The following is a 23,508-nucleotide window of genomic DNA, read 5'->3' as shown; positions in this document are numbered from 1 at the left end:
TTCAGTGTTGTTGAGACTATAGCAGAAAGCTGAGTCTTTAAGACAATCAACTTTTGATTTACATAACAGACCCGACAGCCAAAAATCACATGCAGGACATTTCAAATGGTACACTGTGCAGCAATTAAGATGACCTGTTCATGCAGAACTTAAACAATGAGAACGGAAAGAGGACAAGATGTTTCTGTTTTAATGCAGATACCCAAATAAACTGGACTTCTCATAAACAAGCTTTGAGGAAATTTGTTTCCAAACAAGAAAGTCACAGTGGTAGCAAAGGTAGGAGCTCTAAGCATCTGGAATGTTCCTTTATTTGTCCAAACCCAAAATTAGTTCACTTTTCTTCCAAACTGAATATTAATGGAAATAAATACATCATAGGCTTGCTCCAGATAATAAACTACACCTGACTCTGAACAGCACAGAGCTGGATGCTGTTAGGTCTCTCATATCTCATAGGGGAATGTCCACACAGAAATATAAAATGGATATCAAGACAATATAATGTACTTAGTAGCGCTGTATAATTAGTAATACTGTATTAGCACTGCTGAGCATACGTACTAATAGCAAGACCTGCACAGACTGAAAAGTTGGGCAGACAGGAACCTGATGAGTTTTAACAAGACCAAGTGTAGAGTCTAGCACCTGGGGAGGAATAACTGCATGCATCAGTAAAGGTCAAGGGATAAGCTGCTGGAGATGAGCTCTGCAAAGAAAGATCTGGGTGTCCTGATGGACATCAAGTTTGCCATGAAACAGCAGTGTGTCCTTGTGGCCAAGAAGGCCATCCTGGGGCACATTTAAACAGTGTGGCCAGCACATCAAGGGAGGTGATCCTCCCACTCTACACTGCCCTGGTGAGCGCTCACCTGGAGTACTGTGTCCAGTTCTGGGCTCCCTGGTACAAAAAAAGACAGGGACCTTCTGAAGAGAATCCAGTGGAGGGACACAATGATGATAAAGGGCCTGGAGCACCCCTCTTATGAGCAAAGGCTGAGCAAGCTGGGTCCATTCAGCCTTGTAAAAATAAGACTGAGAGGGGATCTTATTAATGTCTATAAATACCTAAATGGAGGTGGGAGGCAAGTGGTGAGGCCAGGCTTTTCTTGGTGGTACGTAGTGATAGGACATGGAGGAATGGCCTAAAAACTTGAATACAGTAAGTTTCATTCCAATGCAGAACTTCTTTACGGTAGAATCATAGAATCACAAGGTTGGAAACAACCGACAAGATCATCTAGTCCAACCATCTCCTCATCACCATTGCCACCACTAGCACTAAACCATCGGGTAAGAGTGATGGAGCACTGGAACAGGTTGCATAGAGAGGTGGTGAAGCCTCCTTTTATGGAAATATTCAAGAGCCATCTGGATGACTACTGATGTGACTTACTGCAAGGAATCTGCTTTAGCAGGGAGATTGGACTTGATGACCTCTTGAGGTCCTTTCCAACCCCTGCAATTGTACAATCACATATGATTCTGTGATAAATTTCAGAAGTGTCTCTCAGCATGTTTTTTTTCTTTGGATTTCAAGTTTGTAGCCAGCCTACTCCTACTGCACTGTGAAGCTTTCTCTACATTCATGATATAATTAGGTGTTGACTTTCCAGGTGGAAATACAAAATCAGCTCACGATGGACTGCAGCATTACATTTCACCAACAGCCAATAGGAATATTTCAATGTAGCTGACTAAAGAGAGGTCAAAGGCTGACTTGAGGACTGAACTCAGTTTGGCCTGCACGGAGCAACATGTAAGAGGCATCATTACTGGCTTCACCCACTATGTAGGCAAGGAGAAGACATTTGCAACCTTTAGAAGCAAAGGCAGAGACTGAAAGGATTATTACTCAAAAAGTGTAAGGCCTAGGGGCAACAATATTTGAAATTCATAAAGCCAAATAAAACAGCGACAGAAGGAACTTCTGTGTCCCCATAGATCATCATGAAACTCAGCAGAAGATGCAAGGTAACTGAAAAAAATGAAGTAAAAAATGCTAACACAGCTGAAGACTTCAAAGGACGTAGAGATTTTGTTTTTAATTCCCCAAAGTTACACTGTAACAGTATCTTCAAATGAGAAAAGAAAAAAAAAACAACCTAAAAAACTTTTTATTTTATTTTTGCTTTAGGTAGGTGTGGTTAAACTGCAGATAAAAATCCAAAAGCATAGTCATCAGCTTCCTAATTATTAATCTTGAGAAATCACAGCAGATTTCTGGAATAGACCCTGAGAACACCATGTTTTGAAACTAGCCAATTTTTTATCATTAAGGCTGAACAAGTAATTGGCAACAGAATAGTCAGACTTCTTTATAATGTTATTTTCAATCCTGGTATGTGAATTCAAAATCAGAAAATAACAGAACAAGAGCAATAAGCACACAACACTGTTTGTTGTATGCTTATTGACATAAAAATCAAATCACACTTGCTCAAATTCAAGTGTGCAAATACTTATATTATAAATTTTAAATGCAACCTGCTAGGCTATGTCTATTAAACAAAAGCCCAGAACAATTTTCTTGTGAATTAGTTTAGTTGCAGATATCTTAGCATAACTATGTATCATAGGGACACCCAGAAAACTTCTGGGTTAAAGCTCTGAGAAGAACTGTTTTGCAGTTTCCAAGCTTTTCAAAGTGTATGGATTATTTCAATTCTTCCAAATACTGCTGCTTTCTGATCTCATTTATCAAACTGGAACATTACTATTTTAAAGAAAGAACAAAGATTCAAATACATCTTCTCTTCATAAGGTCAATTCATAGCTGCCTTGTTTACAAAAAGAGAACCATCCTTATGATTTGTGTGACTGTTTTCAAATTGATTTCCAAAGAGAAAAAATGATTTAATGAACTGCCCACTCTTTATTTGACCTTTAATTGAAAAGTCACCAATACTGGAACTCTCTATGTTTCTAGAGATTTTGGAAAGGCTGCAAAAATTCTTTAGTTCCTGGATAGAACTCTTCCACAAGATTAAGCTTTTCCACAGTATTTAAGGAAAAGTCTGACATTTTGCATACAATAGAAGATAGAATTTCATCTTTAGCTCTGTTATAACCTCAGGGAAGAACTGATTCAAGGCCAACACACCCTATATCAGCTGGTACTTATGGACAGCATCCACGCACTTCTCATTTTGTTTTTCACAACTTTTGTCTTTCACGGACTCATTTCCTCAGGTAGGCTCACTGGCAAGTAAATCTGAAGTTTACAGTGCATCTTTTTCTCCTGATCAATTTCCAGCATGCTGCTTCCTGAAGAATGGAAAATCTCTGCCAAACACTTTTTCTTTTGGTGGCCAAAATCTTCTTATATGTGTCCAGCAATGACACATCTCCATTTCCCTGCCTAGACTTGTATAAGCTACGTGCTTTATGCCTGTCACACAGAAATAAAATTTCCTCTGAAGTGATTTCCTCTGCTACATCTGTAAATAGATGTAATAGATGTAATAGAAACTTAAGAACTCTACAGTATAGTGCATGATACTCAGTTAAATTGTTGGGAGTATTTGCATGATACTCAGTTAAGTTGTTGGGAGCATTTGCACGGTTCTTAAACTAGGACAGTCTATTTGATGATTTAAGACTGACCTGAAAAACCAGCCACCTCTCTCATCAATTTGGGAAGATCTGGATTAAAGTCATCAGTTAAAAATCTTTGCAACAAGTGCATCTCCTCTGATGTTTGCATCCCACTACAGTCAACCAATCTTTATTGTGTAGTCCACTGGGAGTTTTATCCTTACAGAGCTACTGATAAATAAGGACAAGCTGGCACTGTATTAAGCTATACCCAAAGAAAGATCTAGAAAACAAGCAACTGTCATTCATGGGAGCCACAAAGCTTATGGCAGTGCACACCTACACATACAGTGAGCAACTGATTTAAACACAAATCTCCTGGTGCTTTAGTTATTAGCTTTCCAACTCTGCAATAGCCTATACACTGTGTTTTGAAACTGCACTCAGAAGGCAGCTTTTCACATTTTAATCTGTTTTCTTTCAGAGCCCATGTCACATAGCACTGAAACAACATCATCAAAAGATGCACAGCCTTCCTCTTGTCTTCTTGAGGAGACATTAATAATAGATTTAATTATTAAACTTTGGCCATAGCATTTTTAACCAAGTAATACAAAACCAGCACATCAGTGAGTACCGCAGCCAAGAGAACTACACGTTAATGAAAAGTATTTAAATTAAAAAAAAAAAAAGCAAAAGAAAAAAAAAGCCTGCAATACCAACTAATGCTTGCTGAGTTCCTGGAAGCACCAGAACATGCACAAGAAATACAAACACCAAAACATCAAGTAACAGTGCTCCTGATTGTCTACTTGTGCTGCTGACATCTTGGAGCAATCACTATGCCAACAGACCCCTTGACTTGCCCACTCTCTAAGATCAGATGATCCTGCATAACAGCAGACATTGTATCCAAGAGGAAAGTTGCTCATCTGGTGATTTAAATTTTCCTACCTCCACCAAAGCCAGACCACTACACTGCTGTGCTGTCAGTTTCCCTGGTAAGGAGAGAATTTACACAAGTTATTTTTATATTGTGGTATCACCAAGAATCTCCTGCGTTTCAGCTATTAAAAAAAAAATTAATTTGTGTTCTAGAAGTCCTTGGTGAATGATACTGGAAGGGTGTGTTTTGTTGTTGTTGAGTTGTTTTTTGAAATAGCATACCAGATTGATAAAATAATCTGTTTTCTTTTTTGTAGTCTTAATGAGAACCAAATGTGAGTCCTTAGCAACATCCTAAAAACTTCAGAGGTCAAACTAATTCCATGTGCAAATTTAAGGAATTTTACACAATACTGTGGATAAATGCAGCCTATAAGGACACAAGCTCTGAAACTTTTGTTAATTTATTGGAAAATGTTTTCAGGTGATTGAGCATTTAAGCACAAATCTGCTTTGTTCATTGTTCTATCTGTTCATAAGAAATACCTGCTGTCTGTCCAAAGAGGCATTGAGAAGAATAAAGGCCTGTTTGGGTCAAACATTGTGAGCCACAAGGTTCTGAAACCATAGTGAAGCAACACATTGAACACACCTTACATGAAGTCTCTTCCAGGACTGATGCCCTGCTTGCCATCACATAACCCTACCAAAAGCAGATGGGAAAAAAGGCACCACAGACTAGCCAGAAGGTCATGGCCATCAATTTGGTAAGTTAATATATAACTATATATAACTATATAACTATATATATATATATATATATATATATATATATATAAAATTATATAATTATATAATTATATATAATTATATATATATATATATATACATATATATGCGCTATAGTGTTACAAAATACACACAGCATTTCCCTCATTCAAAATGTTTACAGCTGGACCATCCCAGAGACAGCCTTAAGAAAGCCAAGTAGGCATGTACTTGCACCTCAGTATGCCACTCTCCCAATGGGTTTAAGCAAAGACCTGGAATACTTTTGCATGCACTTGTCACATGAGCCTGAGTCTTGTGCACCTGTATCAGAACCCAGCCATATACAACCCCATCCATAATGCTGAGCATCACAAAAGAGCGTGGGATATCTGTGTGACAAAGGTAGGTGCACACAACCACAACCACATTAGTCCCGTCTGACAAGGGATCCTTTGCAAAGTGCAAAGCCAGTTTGTTCTATACAAACCTATTCCATACTAGCTTAAGGAAAGCAGTCTTAAAAATAAACTTTCCCAGTGCAGACAAGCTCTCAGTCAGGAAATAGCACATGAAATGAGGTTAGCAGAACACGTTATTTGATGTCTGGCAGAACCTCAAAGTCTCTTTCCCCCCTTCTTTGGTCTCCATTAAGAACATAAATTGGATAGGAGGAAATCAAACTAAAAGCCCTAGAAGACAGCATCCTACAGCAAAGCTGTGCAATGACATGATTTCACAAATTTTCCAATGCCAATATTTTGCCATGCCAAAGGCTACAAGTGAAACAAGCCAGGTATTTCCGGGACTTCTGTGTACCAAATCACCAGCTCAAAAATTTGTTCTCTTAGTTTTCTGTATTTATGAACAAGAAGGCACTTAGAGTTTGCCTTGTAGCTCTGCGGTATGCAGCTGAGCAAAAAAAACTTTCAGAAATTAAAAAAAAAAACACCTATTTTTACTCACATGAAAGGGGTTTGAACCCTTTCAAAGACATGGTTTGATACATTGTTTATTTTTTTAAAAGCTTTCACCAGATTACTTTCCACCACCTCATTCCATCACCTCAGTCATCCAACGGACTCATTTCACGCATTCTAAAACTTTTGTTCCTTTCAAACATCCCACATCTCCCATCTTTGCAGAAAAATGCAATTACATAACTGGGCTGGCAGGAGCAATAACATCACAGAATCACTTCAGACTAATAAACAAGCATATTTTTAGAACAAAATAAAAAACATCAAAGTAAGTATAAACCTGTAAGTGAAGTTTCAAATTTTACCTTGAGAAATGGATGGAAGACAGGTCTCACCAAAACATCAAAAACAGAAATATTATTTTTGAATACTCAGGTAAATTAGTATTTAAAAGGTGCGCAAAACCTCGGAAGGTGGCGGGAAAAGTAGCCATGTCTCATTATCATAAGCCTGCCTTAATAAAAGACAGAAAATACCAGTTGAAAAATATCACTGTTTTGAAATTCAGTTTGGGGAAAGTGGGCCTTTTTTTACTTCTCTAAAGCAAAAAGAGAGAAGGGAGGAGATGAGTAAATCACAGGGAATAATGCACCACCCTCTCTGGCAGTGAAACTGAGTCATGACTCGTTAGCATTCCATTTTCCAAGCCCCATAGGTCCTACTTAGCCATTTCTCATACAGAGTAGATTCCAGACCTGGATTATCACTACCATGCTTCCTCCCAAAATCTACAACACTTTTTTGAGATGAAACTACCAGAACTGGCATATTTCAACTGGCAGCACATTGGTATAAAATAGTCTTTTTTTTGCTCTCATTCTTTTTTGTACCAACAATTTTCAGTTTCCTGTTTTAGCTTGCCTCTGGTTGCTGAATAAAACTAATTTATCACTCCAAAGGTATAACAGTCATCACAGACCACCATCAAACTACATGCAAGGCTAAACAAATCACTTTCTTAGGAGAGTATCTTGATGCATAATCTCCTAAGATCCGTCTGCTGTCCTTTACAGTAGGCTACTATGTTTGCTGCATTAAATAATTAGCAACAAGAGCAAATTTTGGCACTTCATTATCACCGCTTCTTCCAAGTCACTGATGACTTAAGCGTGACAGAGCCTGACAAAAACCTGTTGGATTCCCTTTGTAAATTAAACATTTTACTTCTAAGTTTCATTTTCTTTCATAACCAGCAGACAACGAGACCAATACCATTTCACCTATCATCCTAGCAATTAGGCTTTTGTCTTGCCTTTACAGAGGGAACACAGTTACCTTTATTCAATTCCATCCAGAAAAAGAAATCAGAGTATTCAAAAAGGAATAAAATAATAATTAAAAAAAGGCAATGGTTTCACACATCACCAAGGGAACCCAAATTCAGGAGGACAAACATATATGAGAGTAAATGGTCAATAGCTGTACTGAAAAGCAATCTCCCAAAGCTCCTTACAAAAAAAGGCAAAGCAATAACAAAAGAATACCACCAGCCCTCATCACAGAACAGCCCCATTCAGGTCCACCACCAAATATGAATGGGAAATCTGCAAAATGAATGTAAGAGACAGAAACAGATATGGAGAGAGAGGATAAATACTAATGCATCAATAGGTCATTCACCTCCAGCCCCTCTTTCCACAAGCTAGGACAAAATTCTTTAGGAGTATTAGTAGAAAGTCAGAAAAGAAAAGATTTTCAATTCTATTCATCTGTATTTTTAATTTGTAGCAAATCCCAAGCCCCCTGCATTCCTTGAGATCTAATGGAAGCTGAACCACAACTTAAACAGTGTACCAGACACTCATTTGACATTCCATTATTATTGTGATTGCTATTTTTAATGTCACTCTTAATGTAAATAAAGTGACTAACACTGCTGAGGTTAATAGAGTGACATTACCAAATGTCATTCTTAATGTTAAGATGACACTTTTACTGCTCTTTTTAATGACGACTTCAACATAGATAGAATGCTGCCATGACAATGATCGAGCACAACATAAAAGTGAAAACATCCACTCAATGAAATCACTTCATTTACACCCTTTATTATCAGTACAGCTATAATTACATCCTACCAGAAGACTGATATGTGGCATTTATGTTCTGAAATTTCCCTGTTACATGTCTCTTGGAACAATCATTTGTTAAATAGAATCCACAGATTTTTCCTTGTAAGTTAAAAGGCAAGCAGATTTTTTTTTGTTTTCAGCTTTATCAGACATTGTAGTCCCAACACGTGTATGTATGTGGAAACAAATTTCGTTACCAAATGTTTTATGAATATGTTGCTTGTCCTTTTCAGTTAAAAAAAAAAAAAGCCAAAAAGAAAGCATTGTTTTAGTATTGCAAATTTGTCTGCCTGTAATCTAAAATGTAACCATTACATGAGAAAGATGCAAAAAAATTAAGTATGTCTAATATTAACACAGGGCGAATATCAGTGCGTGCAACTGTGGTTTTTTAGAGAGACGAGATAGAGAAAATACATTTATTTAGGTAAACACCTCTATCACATGCCACAACCTCAAAGACTCAAAGCATTTCCTTTCTCAAGATAACACTAAAAAAAAGTTAGTAGCAATATGACTGGTATATTAAAAAGGCTAGTTCTGAAAAACAAACAAACAAAACAAAACAAAAACCAAACAAAACAACTTTAAAAGGAAAGAATTCATAAAAATAACATTTTCCTGCAGCATGGGCTTTCTCAGCTAAACTGAAATTATATGAAAATCTTTATTATTTTGTTTATTTCAAAAATAACCTGTTCACTTCTCGTCTGTACTCGTAGCATCAGAAATCTTTTTCCGTGTAATCTGACAGTTGCTCCTTTTACAGGCTTTTTCCCAAGTGAAGTTCAGACTGCTTTATTCACAGGCATCATTTCACAATTATTTACACAAAGTTTTACCTGCTCTTCCACCACTCTTACTCAAAAGATATTTCTGTTATTCTTAAGGATCAACCACAACTTGATTATCCTAATTCACTTAACATTGGCAAAAAACTTCCTCAAACCTGTAGTCACCCCCCAAATCTTTTATGATTTTACTGTTGAGGATCATAAAACAACACTTTTGATAAAAGGCTTTTATCAGAGATCCACACCAGACTCCACTTGTGACCTTCCTTCACTGTGCAAATTGTACTCTGGAATATTTTACTCATTTAACTATGCAAGAACTTGTGCTCTCATCCCATAATGATTGCTTATCTTAAAGCTCTTGGTGAGGAACTTTCCAAAGCTCATCAGAAACAAGTATATTTCCAAGTTATAAAAAGAAATAATTTTTTTAAAAATGATGTGTCTTCATTGCAGTATGCAGGCTATCTGAACATCCTTTTAGAGAAACGTAAAGAAAACGTTTCTAGAACTGTCTTTGGCTGTTTGTGGCCAACTAAATACTTCTGATGGTTTCAAAATATGCTAGAATGTTTTTCTCTTTTTTCAAAGGCCAAGACATAAAACAAGCTGTAAAATCTTAGTGTACACAATATACCTTCTTAACCCATACAACACTCATCTTTTCCTCAAATAGGTTGTTTCTGTAGAGACTTTTTTTAACAACTAGGCTATGACATTTAGCTGTCATAAACTCAAAGAAGACTGGAATACAGCAAAGTATACTGGTAAAGCATATTTATGTTTTTTCAACTCTACCTATTTAGGAAAAGAAAGTCTGGATTAAAAACACAGCACCTAAATTTTACACAATTCTTAGAGAAGTAAATAGATACAACGTTTCATTAAAAAAAAAAACAAAAACAAAAACAAAGACAACAGCCATATAGATACATTATATATTTACACGCAAATATATATATATATATATATATATATATATATATATATATATATATATATATATATAATATGTATATATAGCAAATGTTTCATCTTACCTTTTAGCCAACCACAGTTTGCTTCCTATACAGGTAATGATGTCACTGAGTCCCTGCTTAAAGTCTGAATTACCCAGCTGCTTTGAATCCAAGAATGACTGCAGCAAGTAAAAAACCTAAATAAAAAAAAAAAATATATATATATATATATATATATACACTTTTAATTGAAACTAGTTTCTAGACACTGTTTTTTCATCAAATAACTCAGATGAAAATCACCTGCAAAATGAACAACTGTTACACAAGCAAAAGCGCGTATTCATTTGGCATAGCAACAGATAGAACTCTTAAATTGCATATTTGTTAGAATTCATTTTTCACAGCAAGTGAATAACAAAAGAAGACATTCACAGCCTTGAAGTGGTCAGAGCACAGTCTGATGATTACCTTCTGGCCTTGCTAACTTGAGCACCACTTCGCTACCAACCTCTTCTCAGTGTCACCTCCTTGCTGATGCCAGCACCACTGCTTAGTAGAACATGTTGGGCAGCCCAGCCCAGCAGAGGCACGGGGCCACATGCACCCACAAGCACAGCCAAGGAGAACAGAAAAGGCGCAGAGCAAAGACAAACACCACATAAGCCAACAATGCTGCTGAATGATTTTTCTGCTACAAGCATGCCCAGCTCACAGGCACCTGTGGCCCAGCACAGCTCACAGTGCAGCCATCCCCTGCCCTACAGCATCATAGCACTGCAGCCTGTCCCCTCAGCACTGACCAAACACCGGTGCACTATTAACCCTATCTGGGCTGAATGCAGGACATGGGGAGCAGTGCAGTGCCAGTTCAAGTCATGGCAAATACATTTATGGATTTTGATACATTGGCTGAATACAGTCCTATACACAGAAAAAAAAAAATTAAAAAAAAAAAATCAAGCCACGCTTTCTATTGTGATAAAGGAATTTGAAAATAGGTTTCAAGACTGAGGAAAAATCATCAATTTTTTAGTTTATTTTGTGACTCCATTTTCAGTTGACATAAATACAGTACTTGTGAATTTTCAAATGGAATGCATAGAGCTGCAATCCAAAATTTAATCACGTCTCTTTACCAGATTTTTATAAGCCCTCTCTTACCAGAGAGAAATATCCCTCACCTAACAGTCATGTCTTATTCACGTCACCACTTTCTAGCAGTACCTACATTTGTCAACAACTGCTTTCAAGGATGAAACACAGGAAGAGTAAAAATTCATCAAAAATCTCTAATGAACACCTTGAGAGCTATCAAGAATTGTAGCCACTGCCATCGAACCAGACCAATGCACTAGTTTCACAAAAACAAGGTCAAATATCCCACTAGATTTATGGTCTTGTTGCTCTACTTTTTATGTTTTAACAACAACAAAAAAAAAACATTAAAAATTAAAAAAAGTTTTGTTATTTACATACATTAACTACATTATATATTTTATGAAGGCTGCTCTGAAAGTAATGCCTCCTATTTTATTATGTTGCCCCATGATTTCAGAGATGGACGTTGGTGGTATAGCAGTAGAGGCTGAACTTTTCCACCAACATTGCATTACACGTTGTTGCTATGTGGCAGATGGCAGCAGTGGGGCAGTCTGACACGACGGCGTCTGACATAGCAGTGCATATGAAGTAACGGTGTGGAATTTGATTTCTCCATGAGGAAAAAATGGCACCATTAACATTCACTGATGGTTGGTGAATACTTATGGAGACCAAGCAGAGGACGTGAGCACAGTGAGGTGGCAGGTAGTGAGTTTCAGTAGAGGTGGAAGTAAAAGTGAGTCATCTCCATAGAGATAGAATGTTATGAGTACAGTAGGCAGCTCTTGTTCATCTCTGGTGAAAATGCATAGTCAATAGTGTCCACTGTGCTGCAAAAGTGCCTTGCAGCTGAGAATTTGCTCTATTAAACAGTACTGTGCTCTTTGTATCAGTTATATCCATGGAAATAATTAGCAGGCATTACTTTCAGAGCAACCTCATAGATGCAACCCAAGACAATTCCTCTTCACTCAATGCAGTCCAAGCAAGACAAAAGGTTGGGCAATCTAGTTCTACTGCATTACAGTGTATATAGCCAAGTAAGTGCTAATGTGCTAATCGGAGTTTACTAGAATTATACAAAGAAACTGTGCAAGAAATCTCTTTTTTTGCCAAAGTAACTGGCATCATGAGTCCTAACAACAGTATTCATTCATTCACCATGACGATTTCTGCATTACGAAGACAAAAGACACAAATTCCTGCAGTAAAACAGATGCAGATGAATTTTTAATCGCTGCTCAGGTATCAAATAGCTATGATTGGCAAACCCAATCCAAACTTAAAATACGGGTATTCAGGGATTTGAAGCCTACAGACTTTACATTGGCTCTTCAAGTTGTGCAGCACCTGACGTTCAACACATGAGCAATGAGCTTTTTAGAGGAAGCAGAATTAGAATTAGCATACATAACCACTCCGAAGTGTTGACAGCAAATTAGCTTTGTTCTTATTTTTAAGATCCTTCATTGAGGGCTCACAACAAATCCAACAGGCAGCTGGCTTTCACTGAAGAGGAAGTTCACATCCTTTTCCCTCCAAGGACAGAGAAGGCCAAACTCCCTGTACAAGGCTTTGTTATCGCTTCCAGAGCTTATTGTAAAAGCCTAGTAGGCATATCACAGTCATTATGAAGGGAAAAATTCAAGATACCAATAGAGAACTTCTAGTAGCCTTCTAGTCAACAAAACAAGTAATTTCTGTTCTTTGAGACTTTTTTGTACTGTTTAATAACAAGTTCTCTAAGTAGTATTAAAAATACAGGAAAAATTAGCTAACAAAAAAAAAAAAAAAAAAAAAAAAAAAGGATTTATGATCATCTGGATGTTTAGTTATCTTGGTCATGAGCACAAAGAGGAAATATTTAATCACAGATGAAAGCCGATACCTCCTGCAGAGCAGAGATGAACTCCAGCCTGTCCCCTGTAGGACTCTACCCAAAGAAGAGTGTGATACTCCTCAGACACAAGTCACACCATCTATAAAACTCTACACTGCTTTTACCTTTCTCATTCACATAGTCATAGAGCCATAGAATGACCTGGATTGAAAAGAACCTCAACGATCATCTAGTTTCAACCCCCAGCCTATGTGCAGGGTTGCCGATCATCAGACCAGGCTGACCAGAGCCACATCCAGCGTGGCCTTGAACACTTCCAGGCGCATCCACAACCTCCTTGGGCAACCTGTTCCAGTGTGTCACCACCCTCTCTGAAAAACTTCCTAATATCCAACCTAAACCTCCTCTGTTTCAGTTTAAAACCATTCCCCTTGTCCTAACACTATCCACTGTCATAAATAGTTGTACCCCCTTCTGTTTATATGCTCTCTCACTTTCAACATTGCTCCTCCCAAAAAGGCTCAGGCAATGCTAATTTGTAATGTGATTTCTAAATGGAAAAATATGAAGATACATGGAGCAGTATTAAAGTCTCATAGGAATGATCTCGTTGAATTCAAGGACTTTTGCATGCACAGGAATTTGGAAGCTAGAATAGCAGGAGCAGGGTGCTGACTCTCCTTGTTTCTTTAACTTACCTTACAGCCTCTAAATTTGAAAATCCATTTGCCTGAAAGATATAGTGATAGACATGACATGGTTTCTATGCAAACTGAAAAATTATTACAACTACTGATGTGCTGAATGTGGGAAGGTTTAGAGATGATATCAGATCATTTGAGCATGTCATATGAAAACAATCAAATTTGAGATCATTAGCAGCACATTGTACTCATAAAGTAAGAATATTACAAGTAACTGATCAAACTGGGGCCTTTGCTTCATTCTGGGAAAAGAAAACCTTTACATCCAGATTTTTACATCTCAGACCTTGGTTTCCATCTGTCGCTTGCTCCTGGGGTTATCTTTTTTGTTTGTTTGTTTGTTTGGAAACACAAGTACTGCTGCATAGCATTAAGTTGACACAATTTAATTTGGGTTATTTTTGTGAAATTATACGAGGGGAAGAACAGCTGCAGTAATTTCAAACAGGCACAGAAACAAAAGAGATGTCAAGAGACTATCTGATCTGTGCAAACCTTGAAGTAGGGTCTAAGAATTGTCAGATGAAACAAATGCTCATCTGTCCTAATCTAGAAACCAGCCAATAAAGAAGACTTCAAAACAGCTGTAGGAGACCTCTTCAAGTATTTCACACTCAGAATTCAAGCTCTTGAAGTAAGGTGTTATTTTTCACTACTACCTTCACAGTAAACAACTGTTCTCTAGACACCGTTCAGTTGGTTTGAATTTTTTCCCACTGAGATACCTATTAAATACAGTGATCCAACTGGGGTCCATGTGACAGGAACGATGAAATAAACTCTTCTCCCTGTGTTAACAGGTGTTCCTGTATGCAAAAAACATCTGGAAAGTTAGCAGTTGGAATGGCTTTTTCTTCCTTTCTTTTTTTTTTTTTGGTTTTTTTTTTTTTGTTGTTGTTATTGTTTTAATTTGGATTTTTTCGCTCATTTTAAATCTTCTGAACTCCTATCTGCTGAACATCATTTTGTTGACGGCTGATTATCTAACTTTCCCGAGATCACTTTAGAAACTGACCATTTTCTACAAAGTACTTTGCAAAAGTACAAGCTGGAAAACATTTGTGAGCTTCACCAGAGATCTCCACCTTCAATCCTACTCAAGTGTGCTCTTGCCTATGTTTCAGTTTGCTTTTTAAAATGGTTCACATAATTACTTACTTGAAATAACTTTTTTCATGAAAAACCATGTTCAAAATTGACATTACTACTAGTTTTTCTATGTATTTTGTGGTATGCTCTTAATCTGTTAAGTAATAGATACTCTAGAAATAAAGGGATGAAAGAGGAAAATAATGTATATGAAGAGGCTCTTCTTAATGCCTTTTATATCCTCAGCTAATTGAAGACCGTTTGGTACCTCAACCTTCTTAATTTTATTTTTCTGCATTTGTGTTAATTTCCAGGAATTAGAAGAAATTTATCTCTAAGCAATAATATAACATCTGCTTCACAATTATGAAGGGGCTATCATATTTTTCCTAGAAGCTCAAACTAATTTAATCTCATCAGCTTTGAAAACAACTGCCAAAGTGCATCCCTTCTAAATACACCAGAGACCTACGTAGTTGATAGCTCAAGCAAAAGGACTTGAAAAATGGAGTATTGTGTATATAAAAATAGATCAAATTTGTGAATTTAAATTAGTCCACATAAGAAATTCAGTACTGAGAATTCAAGCAAAACTACTCTGCAATTCACTTTCCAGATTAATCCTATCCTTTCAGTATATATTATTCAAACACTAAAAAACAAGAGCCATACTTCAGCAGCAGAATTAGAAGGTACAACTCACATGAGAGCTTGATTCACTCAAATGTTGGCACTCATCAAAGACAATGCTTAAACTACTGTGGTTTACCTTCGTCTGACATTTGATACATGCAAAATAATTATTTTCTTGTTTCAATGCAAGCCCTCTATTATTTATTCACCAGACTTTAAAGACCTAGTAAGCCTTCCTACAAAAGAATTATTTTTTCATCACAAGAATAGAATGTCTAAACTAAATTTTAAATTGAAATTAATGATGGCATGTTTTATTCAAATCTTTCCACAGCATTTAAGGTAAGCTAAAATTAGAGGCGTCCAAACACACAATCTGTGGAAGTTAACTACAGAAGCACTCCACTTTCAACACACATGAAATGCTACTGCTTGGCTTACATGACGGTTGCTCCAGAACTAATGCCTCCTGTTTTATTATATTAGCCCATTAAGTCAGACATCAACGTTTGTGGTACAGTACCCAATAGCCAAGGGCATGACACCTGTGAAGAATACAGGCATGCTGTCTGGACTTGCAGAGATGGGATTAGGAAAGCCAAGGCACAGACAGAACTGTACTTGGCAAGGGATGTTAGAAACAACAAGAAGGGATTATACAGGTCAGAAGAGACAGGCCAAAGAGAGTATACCTCCTCTGCTAAATGAGAAAGGAGAACAGGCCACAGCAGAGACGGAGTAGGCTGAGGTACTCAGAGAGGTCTCTGCCTCAGTCTCCACTGGCAGCCAGGATTCTCACATCACTGAACCCAAACCTCCAAGTGGAAACTGCAGGAGCAAAATCTCCCTCTCTACAAGAGTGGAACAAGACTGTGACTGACTCATGGGACTGAATGTGTACAAGCCAATGCAGCTGGATTACAAGCACAACAGGGTCCTAAGAGAGATGGCTGATGTGATGGCTGGGCAGCATTCCATCATATTTGAAAAGTTGTGACTCTCAGGCAAAGTTCCTGAGAACTGGAAAAAGGGGAACATCACTCCCATTTATAAGAAAGGGAAGAAGGAGGACCTGAGGAATTACAGGCTGGTAAGCCTCAACTCTGTACCAGGGAAGATCATGGAACAGATCTTCCTAGAAGATACAAGAGGGATGAGTGTTCGAGACAGCCAGCATGGCATCCCCAAGGAAAGATTGTGCCTAATCACTCTGGTAGCCTTCTATGATGGAATGATGGCAGCAGAGAACAAATTGAGGACAACTGGTCTCAACTACCTAGAATTCTACAAGGCCTTTGACATGTGCCTCCACCACATCCTTATCTCTAAATTGAAGAGAGATGGATTTGAAGGATGGACTATTCAGTACATAAAGAACTGACTAGGAGGTCACAGCCAGAAGGTTGTGGTCAACAGCTCTGTGTCCAGGTGGAGGCTGTAAAGAGTGGTTTGTCTTGAGACTGGTGTTTTTTAACATCGTTATCCCATCTATTATGTAGATGATGGGATTGAGTGCACCCTCAGCAAGTTCGCTGATGACACCAAACTGAGAAATGTGGCTGATACAGCAGATGGAAGGGATACCATTCAGATGGACCTCGATAAACTCAAGAGGTAGGTAGGCCCTTGTTAACCTAAGGTGGTTCAACAAAGCAAAGTGCAAGGTTTTGCACTGGGTCAAAGTAATCCCAGGTATGTATCCAAGCCAGGAAAACAAATCCTTGACAGCAGCCCTGCAGAGAAGGACTTAAGGGTCCTGGCTGATGAAAAAGTTAACGAGAGCCAGCAGTGTGCACTTGCAGCCCAGAAGACCAGTGGCATCCTGAGTTCTATCAGAAGAGGGGTAGCCAACAGGGTAAGGGAGGTGATCGTTCAACCTCTGATCTGCTTGTGCTGGGGCCTTGCTGGAATACTGGGGAATACTTGCTGGAATACATCACAAGAAAGATGTAGAACTTTTGGAGAGGGTCCAGAGGAAGGCCACAAAACTGAGCAAGGGCTGGAGCACTTCTCCTATGAAGACAGGCTGAAGGAATTTGGCTTCTTCAACCTGGAAAAGAGAAGGCTGTGGGAAGACCTCACTGCAGCCTTCCAGTATTTAAAGGGAGTTTATAAACTTAAGGGAAATCAACTTTTTACAAGGGTAGGTAGTGATAGGACAAGGGTTAATGGTTCCAAACTAAAGGAAGGGAGATTCAGATTAGATGTCAAGGGAAATTTTTTAGTGAGAGAGTGGTGAGGTGCTGGAACAGGTTGCCCAGAGAGGTTGTGGATGCTCCATCCCTGGAGGTGTTTAAGACCAGGTTGAATGGGACCCTGGGCAATCTGATCCAGTACTTGACCTATTGGCTAGCAACCCCACCTGTGGCAGGGGAGATGGAACTTGATGATCCTTGATTTCCCTTCCAACCTAGGCCATTCTATGATTCTATGATTCAATATAGCTGTACTTTTGATGATCTGAGACTATAAACCAGACTGTCTCCACAAGAAGAGGTAGAAATTTTATGAGAAGGTTTGATACGGATAATAAAAAAGACTGGCTTTCCAGCATACAGCTCTCTTCAGATTCAAAACATTACTCAATTTCAAATCCTTTGCTAAATTCCTCACTTACGTAAATGTGTTCCTTTAGCATTCAGTTCTGTTTTTTGTTTTTAATTACACTAAGGCATTATGTGTGTATATATATATATATATTATTTTTTTTTAAAGGTTACAAAAGATTTGCACTATCAGTCAATGAGGGTTTATAAATATTTGCAGGATGACAGGACTATCTTTCAGTCTGACATGAAGTAAACACAAAGATACCATCTTTAAGATTATAGGAGTCTTTTCAACAGGACTGAAGATACAAAACCCAAGGTTTTTAACCCATCTTCAGTGCACAGAACTAAAGACAAGTTGCTGGATGCTCACAATCCTTTACTCCTCCACCACCAAGCTGTTCAGGTTTGTCCAACTAATACACCAGGAAAATGCTACTGACTACCTGCCAACTTGGGCAGGAGTTGTTAAAATGGTACAGGACATGCAAAGACCAGGCACTTTGATTTATTATGAGTAGCAGTTTCCAGACAAAGACCATACTAAGACTCCTTGGCTCACGATGCTCTACCAACACTGAGCCAGCAGCAGCCATAACCTTGTCTCCCTTCCCTGTGACTGACAATACCTCATAACCTTGTTCTTCAGCTTCAGAATCCCCAAGAAAAGGGAAAGTGCGAAGGAGAGTGGAGAAGAGAGAGAAAGGGAAGCATCCAGCTTTGTTTCAATGACTGACATACAAAGCAGAGTTTTCTTTGTGCCTAAGCAGAACTTAGACATAACACATAACACTTTCCAGGTATTTGTTTTCTATGAGTGGGGAAAACAAAATGAAAACTACCTTTTTTAAACAAGTTTAAAAAAAAAAAAAGATTAGACAGCAGTGAATTCAAATGTATGAATCATGAAGCAGGAAGAAGCATTTATCTCCCCCCATATCAACTTTGAAGCGATATGAAGTTGATCATATCTTTAGAAACTGTCGTATCAGCTCCAATTGCTGTATTCAAGCTAGGAAATACATGTAATAGTAACGAAGCAATGTAACAGAGGATGAAAGCTTGTATAAAATTAAAAAAAATAGTGCCTTTAACTTTTTTTTGAGCCTGAATATCTACAGAGACACTGATATTATAATGCAGCTTTTTAATAGCCATAAATTTAATCAAGCTAATCTATTGTTATGGTTTTTTGCTTAAAAGACAATTAAATTTTAAAGGAGGAACTAAGGTTTCTGAAGTTACTATCAACTATTAACTTCAGACACAAAAGTACTGACAACGTGTGCATGCACACATGTTCGTAATTAAAAGAAAACAGCAGCCTCCAACATGAAGCCACACAAAGTGCCTTTATTAAATAAGCAGATTTTCCAAACACTTTGAAGGTTATATAATTGCACACTTCTCAGTGAGGTAGAAAAGTTAAACTTTTCTCCCCTTAAGCTGACCTGAACCAATAAAAACTTCTGCATGCACGCCCTCAGCTATGTTTGTATGAAATTAAGTATACAGTACAAATATTCACATTCCTAACTGTAAGACTGAAACAGTGCTCTCTGTGTTCATTTCAGCACTTCTTGAAAAAAAGCAAACTGACATCACACTACAGCATACATTCTCAGCAGTGAGCATTTGCGCTCCTAAAAGATAATAATAAAAAAAAATACAGATGTTTCATCAGCTGAAATAAAACACTGTGTAAACATGAAGCTTGGAAAAATATGCCACTCACCAGGCTGTGGAGGTAGAAGCAACATGGAAGGGGGGAACAGAAAGAGTGCTTGCAAAATGGCAGCAGAGATGATTGCACTAAGCTAAATGTGGCATTTTGGAATCCCTCCATCAAAAGGAAGAGTATTATCAGGCTAATGAGAAAGCCTCAAACAAGCTACATTTTCTTTTTTCTTTTTTGTTTTTTAAGAGAGATATAATTTTACTCTTATTTGTAAGATAATACAACTGCAAAGTTATTTTAGTATTCTGAAAACTAGACCAGTTTTTCATTTTTTACTAAGATCAAGTCGATAAGATCTGGCAAGATGCTGTGGCAGGTGAAGATATTTTTTATTAGGATGATAAAAAAAAAAAGTTCAAAGCTACTATAAATACCTCGAGTGAACAAGCCCCCAAAAGTCCTTTTATTTAATTTTTAGAGGATAAGCAGCATGAAACAGTGTGATAATTACAAAGAAACTAAAAACTGCAACTACATTTCCAGTTTTCCAAGAAGATACTTAGATAAATTTGAGTTTATAGCTATCTGTTTATCTTTGGATTTCTTCCTGCTCCTTAAAAAAAAAACAACACACCACATTTATACAAAATAAATATATTATTTTAGCATGTATGGCATGAAGACAGTCCTTTCATTTTACTCAACTCTTAGAAACAAAAGCAGCTACACAATTTGCAGTCTAACAGCATAAAATTAGTGTTGAATCAATGATTTTTAGGAATGTACAGGTAGCAACAGTGAGGCTAAATAAACCAATGTTCTGCATTCCTGAAGCATGGACTTGAACTTCATCTGAATAGCAACTATATGGTAACAACCGTAGTTGAGGCATCAGAATACACACTGGCATTGCTGAAAATCAGTCTGAGAAGTCACAGAGAAAACACAGGCACACAGTGCAAGTAATGATACATGCTTTTGATATGTGCATGACAAGCAAGTCTCGTGTCAGGTATGAAGAGATCACAAATATGACAGACTAAATGTACAGTTGAACCCTGTTGCACGAGAGGTGACCAGGATGCTGGGCAGCCTCGTGCACAGACAGCACAGGTGGTACCCCTACACCCTGTGCTCTGACAGCAGATGATTAATCCTCTGCCACACCAGCAGTAAATATTTTCCATTTATTTCCATATTTGAATGACTATGCGCTGAAGAAGAATTTCAAATATTCATCAGCTCTTTTGCAATCTCCTCACAAATGTAGTGTTTCAATAGCCACCACTTAACCACACTGCTTGCAGTCCTGGATCATTTACATATGCACCACATTATTGTAAGAACCATCCCTTTGTTCCTACCACCTCTGTTCTTTGAAGTCTTTAATTTCATGCTGTTGATTTCGTAACTGACAAATCAGATTATTATTTCTGCCAAATATAAATGACATGGCTGTCATAAATTTTTACTGTATACAAATATTATCTGCTTCCTCACGTCTATCTTTGTATGAATTAATAAACTCAATCTGAGGTTGCAATATTTCCCCTTGCAAATATTTTTTTGAAAAATCAAGATTCTTTCCCATGTTAAAGCAACAGCTGGTTCACAATTCAATTTTTCCATAATTTCAGCTTTGTTTTGTCAGCACATTTCATCACCTAATTACACAACTTCATTTTATTATTCATGAGAAAGTAAGGCTTGTAAATCCTTCCTCCAAATACATCCATCAAAATTCATAAAGCCAGGTTTAAAACAGAATCAAGTTGTTTTAATTAAAATGCAGGCAAGCGTGTTTTGATTGAATTAAGATGTTGTAAAATAAGGTATGAAAGTGTCTGAAGTAATGAATAAAAATACTAGTTAACTCCATATAACCGAGCAAGAATAACACACCTGTGTAATAGTCTGAAAATTATTAATGCCACAACTAATGAAAGGTATGAAATACTAAAAAAAAGCAATGAAGCTTTTTTTTTTTTCAGCAATAGATATATACCACAAAGCCACAAGACCAAAATGCTTTCTTAAAATTGAAAATGAACTCTGCTTTTTGTCTAAAACAAGCTAACAAGCGAAATTTCACAGATCAAAATTCTTATACAATGCCAGTTTTATTTGGAGGAAAAACCTATTTTAAAAGGAAGATGAAACTACATCCTAGCTTATGTCTGTATGCCACAAAACAAAACAGTAAAAAGTTTGCTGCCAACTTACATCACTTTTTTTTTTTTTTCTTTGCTCAAATATCCTGGCTGTATTTTCTCTTAGAAGTACCTGGCTTGCCTATTCACACAGAAATCTGGTAAGTCTGTCTGCTTCACTATTTGGATTTAAGGCACTTTTTTCTTCTCTTTTAAATCTAGAAGTAATTTAGGATGGAAAAGACCTTTAAGATCATCAATTCTAACCTCCCACCCAACACAAGTATACTACTAAGCCATGCCTCTTAGTGCCACATCAACACATCTCTTAAACATCGCCAGCGATGGTGACACCACCACTTCCTGAGCAGCCCATTCCAATACCTGACCAGTCATTCCATGAAGAAATGTTTCCTGATACCTAAACCTTCTCAGAGCCACTTGAGATAATTACCTTACACCCTATCACTTGTCACCTGAGAAAAGATATCAACAGCCTCCTCACTGCAACCTTCTTTCCGGTTGTTGTGTAGAGTGATGATATCATCCCTCAGTCTCCTCCAGACTAAACAGCCTCAGTTCCCTCAGCCATTCCTCATAAATCTTGCCTTCCGGTCCTTTCACCAGCTTCACTGCTGTTCTCTGAATGTGTTCCAGCAATTCTGTGTCCTTCCTGCAGTGAGGGGTCCAAAACTAACCACAGTACTTAAGCTGTAGTCTCATCAGAGCTGAGTACAGGAGGAAAATCCTTTCCCTAGTCCTGCTGGCCACAATACTTCTGATGCAGACCAGATTGCCATTGACTTTTCTTGCCACCTGGGCACACTGCTGGCTCATGTTCAGTCAGCTGCTGAGCAGCAACCTCAGCTCCTCTTCTTCTGGGCCATTTTCTAGCCACTCTTCCTTAATCTCATAGCACTGCATGGCATCATTTTGATCCTATAGTGTCCAGAATTCAGCCTCATTGAATATCATACAACTGAATGCATTCCAGTGATCCAGCCCATCCAGATCCCTCTGCAAAGCCTTCCTGTCTGCAAGCACATCAACATTCCTGCCCAAGTCATTCATTTTATAACTTGAGATACATGCAGTGAGTAAAGCTGCCTAACCAAAAGACCTACAGATTGCCTGATGGATGAGAAAACAATTACTAGACAGCACTAAGAAAAGGCAACACTGACTGATGAGTGTCACACACACATTATCCTAACCAGCCAGCTTGATCAGAGACAAAAGAAGGTACTGTGTGGCATTTCTACTCTCTGCAAACATAGTTATTATCTTCCCAGTAGCATGTAACCAAAACCTTGAAGTCTAAAGAAATGACATATTAGAAACAGTTAAAAATTGTACTAAGACTTTTTTTTTTATTAAAAAGAAAAAAACAAAAAACCCATAACCCTAACCGTAGGAAAGATACAATAAAGTCTCCTCTTCCTATTCCTTGCCATCATCAAAATCTATGCAAGATCTTAATTCTGGCACTTTCAAGAATATAAAGCTTTACCCCTCCTTTCTTCCTGTTATTTTTGAGGAGGGGAAGTGGGGCAAGGGCCATGGTGTAACAATTTAAAACAACTCTTTTCCACTGTATGCCACATAACAAGCTATCCTGCAAACATTCACATGAAGGAGACAAAATGCAAATAAAAGACCAAGGTACACACCCTTGTTTACTTAGGGATACTTACAATTAAGAAAAAGATTTAAGGATACCCCACTGCCACTAAAAAGCTGACACATAATAGACTTGGTCAGTAAGA

At 37.7% G+C, this 23,508-nt stretch overlaps 1 protein-coding gene across 8 annotated transcripts in view; it reads right to left on the bottom strand.

Moving 5' to 3' along the window:
- The window catches only part of THADA (THADA armadillo repeat containing), a 301,092-nt gene that overhangs the window by 133,372 nt on the left and 144,212 nt on the right, over positions 1-23,508 (bottom strand). For all 8 annotated transcript variants that reach the window (XR_007374803.1, XR_007374804.1, XR_007374802.1 and 5 more), the window contains one exon: positions 10,077-10,192. Coding sequence is in view for 4 of the 8 variants with exons in the window: in XM_048934787.1 (XP_048790744.1) it covers positions 10,077-10,192 (116 nt within the window). In the remaining 4 variants the exon portion in view is untranslated. The remainder of the gene's footprint in view (positions 1-10,076; positions 10,193-23,508) is intronic.

The sequence above is a fragment of the Lagopus muta genome, chromosome 2 (genome assembly GCF_023343835.1).
Source record: "Lagopus muta isolate bLagMut1 chromosome 2, bLagMut1 primary, whole genome shotgun sequence".
NCBI lineage: Eukaryota > Metazoa > Chordata > Aves > Galliformes > Phasianidae > Lagopus > Lagopus muta.
This window is presented reverse-complemented; position numbering and strand designations above follow the sequence as displayed.